General features: G+C 38.5%; 1 protein-coding gene across 1 annotated transcript; it reads right to left on the reverse strand.

The window, feature by feature from the left end:
- Positions 1 to 5429: 5429 nt before the first annotated feature.
- LOC117277633 (uncharacterized) lies at positions 5430 to 6614 on the reverse strand. Its single transcript, XM_033657027.2, has 3 exons — positions 6319 to 6614; positions 5921 to 6213; positions 5430 to 5827 (listed from the first exon to the last, which is right to left on the reverse strand). The coding sequence occupies exons 1-3, from the start codon at positions 6612 to 6614 to the stop codon at positions 5430 to 5432; spliced, it is 987 nt and encodes a 328-aa protein (XP_033512918.2).
- Between the last annotated feature and the right edge of the window lie 3243 nt (positions 6615 to 9857).

Consider the following 9857-nt stretch of genomic DNA (forward strand, 5'->3'; position numbering starts at 1 on the left):
CTTGTTGTTTTCTTTTATTTAACCACAACTCCCTTCCTTTCTTTTGTAGATCAATTTGATAGGCACGGAGCTTATGAAAAGGATTGTTCATACCGAGCAACAAGTCATTGATTACCGTACCGAAGCTGATAACTGGAATGAGCAATTTGAGGGTCTTCAACTGGAGAAGGAAGTTTTGGCTGAAGAGAGGAATGCCTTAGAGCAACAAGCGAAGATGGTTGCGGCTGAGTTAGCAATTGAAAAGGCATCTCCAAGTCAAGTTGACAAAGAAAAGGATATCCTTGAGTCTTCATTCATTGAGCAGCTTTCGAAAGCCACTGAAGAGATAAGGGGTCTGAAGGAACTTCTTAACCAGAAAGAGACTTATGCCGGAGAGTTAGTGCAATCACTTACACAAACTTAAGAAGATCTCTGTGCCTCTTCTCATAAGATCAAGTTCTTGGAGAGTTCTCTTGCCCCTTTGAAGACTGTATTCTATGCTTCCAAAGTTGAGAAAGAAGAGTTGAATGCTGAGATTGATCAGTGGGAGAAAGATTATGAAGCTCTTGAAGATAAGCTGACACTCGATGTGAGTTGGGCTTTTTTGAATACCTGCCTCAAAACTTTGATGGAGGCTAGCCAGGAAGGCTTCGACCTAAATGCTGAGATCACCAAAGCTAAAGAAACGATTGAAAAAACCCAACAAAGTCAAAGTTTTTTCTCACCTGAGGTTGATGTTCCCGAAGGTGATGATCCTATTCCTAGTGAAGTTAGTGTTAAAGCCCCTACTCCCCAAGTTGAATCTTCTCCCGTTGCTGATGATGCCACTTTGGATGCTGCCCCTTAGTGCTTTTCATAACTTAGTTTTATTTGAAACTTTTTGATGGGAAGTTTTTTTTCTTTTTGGAATGGATGTTAGTTTTTACCCCTATCTTGTTTTGTGGTTTGATAATAAACAAGTACCTTAGTTTTGGCCAAGTTTAGTATATAAATCTTTACTTATTTTGATGTTGAGTTTTTGTTTTACTCTTTGGCTTTTAAACCTACATTTACAATACTTTAAAATTTCGTGATTTTGATAGACACGAATTTTTATAAAAGAAGTCCCTTTTATAAACGACACTAATGAAGAAGACGTCTCAACTTCATATTGGTGTAAATATATGAAAGTACTAGAAAAAGGAATACTTTGAGGAAGTTTCATGAATAATTTAAGGAAGTTTCATGCTTTGAACTTTCAAATTTTATATAACACTTTTTATGTATACAAATAAATTTTTGTACAACATCAACAATTCTTTCATAATTGTTTTCTTTGTAACAGGTTTCAAAATTTCGAGTCTATTTAGTAACCCGTGACTAATTATTGCTCTTAACCTATAAACTTGTAGGAACTTGAAATGTATCTTCTGTCCATCTTGTATCTTTCTCGCGAGTTTATACCTTATCAGGGCTACTTGAAAGGTTTTTGACTTAGGCTTATTTTTGGCTCTTGATTAGCTCCTGACTTTTGAATTTTGGGCTGATCCAGGCTTGAATTCTGACTTTTAGTCTTCTTTGCCTTTATATATACAGTCCCCTAAGTGTTAGAGTTTTGAAGTATGAAATCTCGAGCACTTGATTGTTCCTTCCATTTGGTCTATTTCCTGAAAAGGAAAATACATACGGGACTCGGAGGTATACATTTAGATGATGACTGCTTAACCCTTTTTATTTCCATCAGAAAGGTTGTAACCTAGACCGAAAATAATTCTGTATTCCGTGTGTCTTTCGGGTCTAATGTCATCATTTGGTATGGGCTAGCTTTTTGCCTATCATCTAAAATTGTTAGTATAATTTAAAAGAACAAAATAAAATCACAGTTGAGCGATACCTGACCGTGGGTACTTCCTTTTCCTAGAAGTAATACTTCTTTAAATGAACAACACTCCAATTTGACAGTAGTACCTTGCCTTCCATGATTTCCAACTTATAAGCCCATTTTCCAGCAATGCTTCGAATCTTGTAAGGATCTTCCCAATTTGGACTCAACTTCCCTACACCAGTTGCTTTTGTTTTTTAAAAAACCTTTTTGAGAACGAAGTCCCCAATCTTGAAGTATCTGAGATGAGCTTTCCTGTTGTAGTATCGCTCAATAATTTGCTTTTGAGCTGCCATTCTTATTAGAGCTGCTTCTCTCTTTTCCTCGAGTAAATCTAAATTCGTTCTCAGCTCTTCACTATTTGATTCTTCAGTTGCTTGTGTAAATCCGTACTTGGATCACCTATTTTAACTGGAATTAATGCATCGGCACCATAAACAAGTGAAAATGGAGTCTCTCCCGTGCTTGTCTTTGCTGTCGTTTGATAAGCCCATAATATTCCTGGTAGCACCTCAGGCCACTTGCCTTTTGATTCCTCTAATCTCTTCTTCAAATTATTAATAATAACCTTATTTTTTGATTCAGCTTGTCCATTGGCCACAGGGTGATAAGGTGAGGAAGTTATTCGTTTAATCTGCCAACTCTGAAAAAATTATGTGACTTTCGTGCTTATGAACTGTGGGCCATTATCACATACGATTTCTCTTGGCACTCCAAATCGGCATATAATGTTTCGCCAAATAAAGTCCAAGACTTCCTTCTCTCGTACCTGTTTGAAGGCTCCTGCCTCTACCCATTTGGAAAAATAATCTGTTAATACTAAAAAACCGTACCTTTCCTTTAGCTTGTGGCAATGGTCCCACGATATCCATCTCCTACTTCATGAATAGTGATAGGGAAATAACCGTATGTAATAGCTCTGCTGGGCGATGCATGTTATTGCCATATCGTTGGCATTTATCACACTTTGCCACAAAACTTTCTGCATCTTCTTCCATTTTTGGCCAGTAGTATCCTGCTCTAATTAAAGTCTTTACCAAGGATCTTCCTCCTGTGTGATTTCCACAATGTCCCTCGTGTACTTCTCTTATCACATATTCTGTCTGAGCAGGTCCGAGGCATCTTGCTAAAGGTCATCCGAACATTTTTCGATATGAATTTCCTCTAATTAAGCAGTAACAGGCAGCTTTTTGTCAAAGTAACTGAGACTCTTTCTTGTCTTCAGGTAAGGTTCCATACTGCAGAAAATTAACAAATTCGTTTCTCTAGTCCCAAGTAAAGTTATTGAAATTTACCTCATTTTTATCTTGGTCGAGTGCTGAATGAAACAAATGTATTACGATAGCATTTTCTGCATTTGTTATTTCTGCAACTGACGCGAGATTCGCTAGTGCATTTGCTTTCGCATGTTCTTCCCTGGGTATTTGCACAATTTTCCATGTCTAAATTGTCTTATCAATTCTCGTGCCTTTTCCAAATATTGCTGCATTCGTGTCTCTCTAGCTATAAAAGTCCCCTGTATCTGGCTAACTACCAGCTGGGAATCACTTTTAATTGATTTGCTCTATAGCCAATTCTCGTGCCAGTCCCAAACCTGCAATCACAGCCTCGTACTCTGCTTCATTATTAGTAATGGGATAGCATTTTATTGCTTGTCTTATACTTTCTCCCGAAGGTGGGATTAAAACAATACCTAAACCTGCTCCTTTAACATTCGAGGAGACATCAGTAAATAGAGTCCATGTACCTGGATTAGATCCGGTGAATATATGTAGTTCCTTTTCTGTTTCAGGAACTATTTTTGTGCTAAAATCCACTACAAAATCTGCTAAAATTTGTGATTTTATTGCAGTTCTAAGTTGGTACATAATATCATATTCATTGAGTTTTAAGGCCCATTTAGCTAATCTTCTTGACAATTCTTGTTTATGTAGTATATTCCTTAGAGGATAAGCAGCTATTACAGAGATAGGATGACATTGAAAATAAGGTCTCAACTTTCTAGATGCCATAACTAATGCTAAAGCAAGTTTTTCTGAGTGAGGACATTGAGTCTCAGCATCTAACAAAGATTTACTAACATAATAAATTGGAGATTGTTTACCTTTATCTTCTCGTACTAAAAACGCATTTACCGCTATTTCTGATATTGCGAGATAGACGAGTAGCCTCTCTCCATCCTTTGGTTTAGCTAGCAGGGGTGGATTTGACAAATATGCTTTAAAAATTTTAAGGGCTTATTGACATTCATCAGTCCACTCAAACTGATTTTGCTTTTTCAATACTGAAAAGAATTTAAAACTTTTCTCCGAAGATTTGAAAATAAATCTTCCCAAAGGTGATATTCTCCCTGTCAACCCTTGTACCTCTTTTTTGCTCGTGAGTATATCTGAAATTTCTTCAATGACTTTGATCTGCGCAGGGTTCACTTCAATACCTCTGTTAGATATAAGAAAACCTAAAAACTTACCTGAAGCCACGCCGAAGGCACATTTTTCTGGATTTAATTTCATATTATATTTGCGAAGAATTCCGAAGGTACTTGAAAGATGTTGAAAGTGATCTCCTGCTCGGGCAGATTTGACTAGCATATCATCGATATAGACTTCCATAGTCTTTCCCAGGTGTTCTTGAAATATTTTGGTCACCAATCTTTGATACGTGGCCCCAGCGTTTTTCAACTAAAATGCATAACTTTGTAACAATAAATCTCCCTGTCTCTAATAAATGAAGCTTTTTCCTCATCTATGGGATCCATATTTATTTGATTATAACCTGAATACGCATCTAAAAAACTCAACAGCTCATGACCTGCGGTAGTATCAATCAATTGATCTATATGTGGTAAAGGGAATGAATCTTTTGGGAAAGCTTTATTTAAATTAGTATAATCTACGCAAACCCGCCATTCTCCATTCTTTTTTGGAACTATCACAGTATTAGCTAACCAGTTTGGGTATTTTACCTCCCGTATTGAACCAATTTTTAAAAGTTTTTGTACCTCATCCTGAATTATTTGATTTTTGAAAGGGTCTTGCTTCCTCTTCTTTTGCTTGACAGGTAGGTACGAGGGATCTTCATTCAGTTTGAGGGTCATCTCCTCCGTAGGTATACCTGTCATATCTGAATGCGACCAGACAAAATAATCTGCGGTAGCTTTTAAAAATTCAACTAACTTACCTCTCATTTCTGGGCTCAGCTTCGCTCCAATATAAACTTTTTAGTCTAGCCATTGCTCGAATAGTACAACAGCTTCGAGTTCCTCAATTGTTGTTTTGATGTTTTCATTCTCCTCTGGTTCTTGAATGACATCAGGTTTGAAATCTACATCTATTTGCCTTTAGCCACTCTCAGCTGAGATCTGATTTACCACATCTTCGATGGGATTCTTGTTCGTATCTTCATTCATCGTGCGTGAATCTACCACTGAATTGATATTTTTAGAAACCTGTTGATCTCCGTGGATTTGCCAAATTCCCCATTGTGAAGGAAACTTAATGACTTGATGTAACGTAGATGGTACAACATCTATGTCATGAATCCATGGCCTCCCATGAATCACATTATAAGCCATGTCCGTGTCTATTACTTAGAATTTTGTATCCTTGATAACTCCTTCTACAAATGTGGTAAGCACTATCTCCCCTTTTGTAATAACGATTGAATTATCGAACCCAGATAAGGATCGTGCTTTTGGTACTATCTTGTCGCCCATTTGCATTTCATTCACCACTCTTAGAAGAATAATATTCACGGAGCTACCTAGATCAATCAAAACTCGTTTTACATTAGTATCATGTATAAGTAAAGATATTATCAGTGCATCATTGTGAGGGATTATCAAGCCATCTGCATCATCAAATGTTATACTATCTTCTTCCAAAACTTGGCGAACTTGCTTCCCGTGGGTCACAGTGAATTTTGACGTCTTTTTCGTAGCTGTGTATGTTACACCATTTACTTCTTCCCCTCCGCTTATCACATTAACTGTTCATTTTGGAGACGGAGGTTTTGGAGGTTCTTGTCTATTTTTCATATAATATTGCTTGCCTTTCTCGCTAAACAAGTCGCTTAAATAACCTTGCTTTAGCAAATGCTCTACTTCACCTTGTAATAATCTGCAATCCGCTGTTTTATGGCCATGGTCATTATGAAACTCGCACCAGAAATCTGGACTTCTTCTGCCTGGGTTTGATCTCATTTCCTTTGTCCATCGCACCTTATCTCCCATACTCCTTAAAATAGCTACCAACTCAGATGTGCTAATATTGAAACTGTAATCACCAATCCTTGCATTCGTGTTGGTATCTCTATCACATGCATCTCGTTCTTTTCTGAACCTGGATGATGATCCCGCATCTCTGTTCCTCGATCTAGGGTCAGACCATACATTTTCTGGTTTGGACTATGAGTTCCGCTCCACGGGTCCCATCTAAGGCTTGTACCTATTTTTGCCGGACCTTTTTTCAGACTCTGACCGTCTTGATTTTGTTCTTTCATCAACCCTTGACCGTGCGACGATGTCTTCTTCAATCTGCAGCTTGGTGTTGTACCTATTATATACATCGTTCCAAGTTGTAGTAGAGAATTCTCGTAAACTTTCCTTGAGTCTTCTCGTGGCTTCTGAGATCTTTTTATTCAAATTACTTGCGAACGCCATGGCTGCCCAATTATCAAGTACTTGTGGAAGCATCATTTTTTCACGTTGAAATCTATCCACAAATTCCCTGAGTAACTCAGTATCTCCTTGTTTTACCTTAAAGATATCTTCCATCCTTTGTTCAACTTTTTGAGCTCCCGAATGTACTTTTATGAATAAATCTGCAAGCTCAGCAAAAGAATCAATAGAATTTTCAGGTAAAAGAGAATACCATGTTAATGCCCTTTCGTGAGTGTTTCTCCAACTTTTTTGACCAAAACTGACTCAATTTCGTATTTGGTCAAATCATTGCCTTTTACGCCTGTTGTCAATGCAGTTACATGATCTCGTGGGTCAGTTGTTCCATCATATTTTGGGATGTCAGGCATTTTGAACTTCTTAGGAATGTGCAGTGGGGTCGCACTCGGCTTGCAAGGTTGTTGTGAATATATATCGATATCCACTCCCTTAATCACAGGTGGTACGCCAGGTATTTGTTCTATGCGGTCGTTTTGCTCTTTCATCTGTTTCTGTAAAGTTAGTACCAAATTTTGTAAATCAAAATTATTTGGTATACCTGACCTCCCATCACGTGATTCATTGGGAGTTCCCCCGCTTCCTGAATTGGCAAGCCCCGAGCGTGGATTTTCTATAGTTGCCGTATTATTTGGGGGAGGCGTTGGTGGTGCAGTTGGCAATCCCCTAACAAAAGCTTGGAGAGCATTGTTCACATGTTCAGCAATCAATTATTTTATAGCATCTTGCTCGACAGTCTGCTCGTGTGATGACCCAAAAGGTCATCTTATATTTTAGAACTCGAATATGCGATCTTAAGCCTTAAAACCTTATTTTTACCCTCCTCGATTTGCGTGTACATTCCGGGCAGGTTTTCGGAAAGCTTTTATGTTGAAAATTGATGAAAATAAGAATTTATACCTTAAAAGTTGATTTTAGTTGACTTCGGTCAATATGTTTGATAAACGAGTCCGGATCCGTGCTTTGGTAGTCCCGGTAGGTCTGTATCGAATTATGGGACTTGGGCGTATGCCCGGAATAGAATTCGGAAGTCCCTAGCTTGAATTATGAATTTTTTATGAAAATTAAATGTTTGGAAATTATTTGTTTTTAAGAATTGATTGATATTTGGCATTGTTAGTATCGGGTCCGTATTTTAGTTCTGAAGCCCGGTACAGGTTCATTATGATATTTAAGACTTATTTGTGAAATTGGGTGAGAAACAGAGTTGATTTGATGTGATTCGGACGTCCAGTTGAGAAAATAAAAATTTTAAAGTGTTCTTGAAAATTTCATTTGATTTGGTACTAAATTCATAGTTCTAAGTGTTATTTTGGCGAATTGATCGCGTGAGCAGGTCCATATGATATTTTTAGACTTATGTGCATGTTTGGTTTGGAGCCCCGAGGGCTCGGGTGAGTTTTGGATAGGCTACGGGGTGATTTGCACTTAGAAAATCTGAGATTTTTGCTGCAGCAGCTGTTCTGGTGTGCCCTTCTTCGCGTTCGCGTAGGTAGTGTCGCGAACGCGAAAGGGAAAATGGGGCAGGGAAATTTTCTTCTTCGCGAAAGCGAAGCGTTGGGAGTGGTACCCTTCGCGAACGCGATCTGTCTCACGCGAACGCGATAGTTTAAGGGACCTGGGGGAGGGGGGGGGGGCTCATGTTCTTCTACGCGAACGCGTCCATGGAGTCATGAATGCGAAGGCTTGGGGGTGGGAGCTGCCTTACGCGAACGCGTAGAAAGACTCGCGAACGCGAAGGCCTTAGGTCGCTGTGCATCGCGAACGCGACAGGCCTCTCGCGAACGCGATGAAAGCCTGTCCAGTGACTTGAAACAGACTCCAAACACGGGTTTAAGCCATTTCTTCAACATTTTTCAAGAACCAAACGGGTAGAGGCGATTTTCAAGAGTCATTTTCTTCCCCAAATTGTTGGTAAGTGATTCTAAACCATTTTCTTTCAATTACCCATTACATTTCTTGAATTTTCAACCTAAAATCTAGAGTTTTCATGGTAGAATTAGGGGTTAGGGTACAAAACTAGGAATTTCGAGAATTTGGGAATTTAGACCTCAATTTGGGATCGGATTCCAAAATTAATTATATATTCGGGGTCGGGGATGAATGGGTAAATAGATTTTAGTTCGAACTTCGAGTTTTGACCAAGCGGGTCCGGGGGTTGATTTTTTGACTTTTTGGAGGAAAATTTGGGAAATTTAACTTATGCAATACAATTGATTCCTTTAGCAATATTTGATATTATTGAGTCATTTTTTAATAGATACGAGTGGTTTGGAGGTGAATTCCAAAGTAAAAGCTGTGATTGAAAATTAAGTGGCCTTCGGAGCGAGGTAAGTGTTGTGTCTAACTTTGGCTTGAGGGAATAGGTATTGTGTGATTATTTGCTACATGTTTTGTTGTTGAATACGATGTATAGTTGAAGTGACGAGTATCTATACGTTGTGGTCGAGTCATAGCATGCGAGTGAAATTCCATATCTTGAAAATTTGTAGTCTTAAATCTTGTTATCCATGCTTATTGTTGTTGTTGAAATGTTGGGAGACTTGTATCCGGTTCCACCAAGGTCGATAAAATTATGAATATTGATTCGAGGTTGATATGTTAAATTGTGAAAGTAATCATTGATGAAATATTGATTTCTTGCGAAACTTCGCTCTATCTGTTGTTATTGATTCTCTGAATTGTAAGGAAGAGTGTAAAGCACGAAGGGTGATTTCGTGCATGATTTATTTATATTGTGAGGAAGAGTGTAAAGAACGAAGGGTGATGCCATGCATAATTTATTTATATTGTGAGGAAGAGTGTAAAGCACGAAGGGTGATGCCGTGCATGAATTATTTATATTGTGAGGAAGAGAGTAAAAGCACGAAGGGTGATGCCGTGCAGTCTTATTTGTTACTTGGTGAGGTTGAGAGTAAAAACACGAAGGGTGATGCCGTGCCGTTTTCCTTGCTGTCTTAATTGCTCAATTCGTTTAAGGATTTTCGGTTTAATTCTGTCTTTTCATTATTCTCACTCGTTATGTTGTATTCCCCCACTGTATGTTCCCCTCCCATTATTTCTGCGTTATTTCTTTATTTACTATTGTTGCCACTAGCATGATTATACTGTTCAGGTTATATGTGGGTGTCTTGTCCTAGCCTCGTCACTACTTCGTCGAGGTTAGGCTCGACACTTACCAATACATGGGGTCGGTTGTACTGATACTGCACTCTGCACTTTCTGTGCAGATTTTGATACCGGCTCGGGTTGATGGAGATTTTTGCTATTAGTCCACTGTCCGGAAACTCAAGGTAGATCTGTCGGCGTTCACAGATCTTGAAGTCCCCGTCTATCTTTTAT

The sequence above is a fragment of the Nicotiana tomentosiformis genome, chromosome 6, assembly GCF_000390325.3.
Source record: "Nicotiana tomentosiformis chromosome 6, ASM39032v3, whole genome shotgun sequence".
Taxonomy (NCBI): Eukaryota; Viridiplantae; Streptophyta; class Magnoliopsida; order Solanales; family Solanaceae; genus Nicotiana; species Nicotiana tomentosiformis.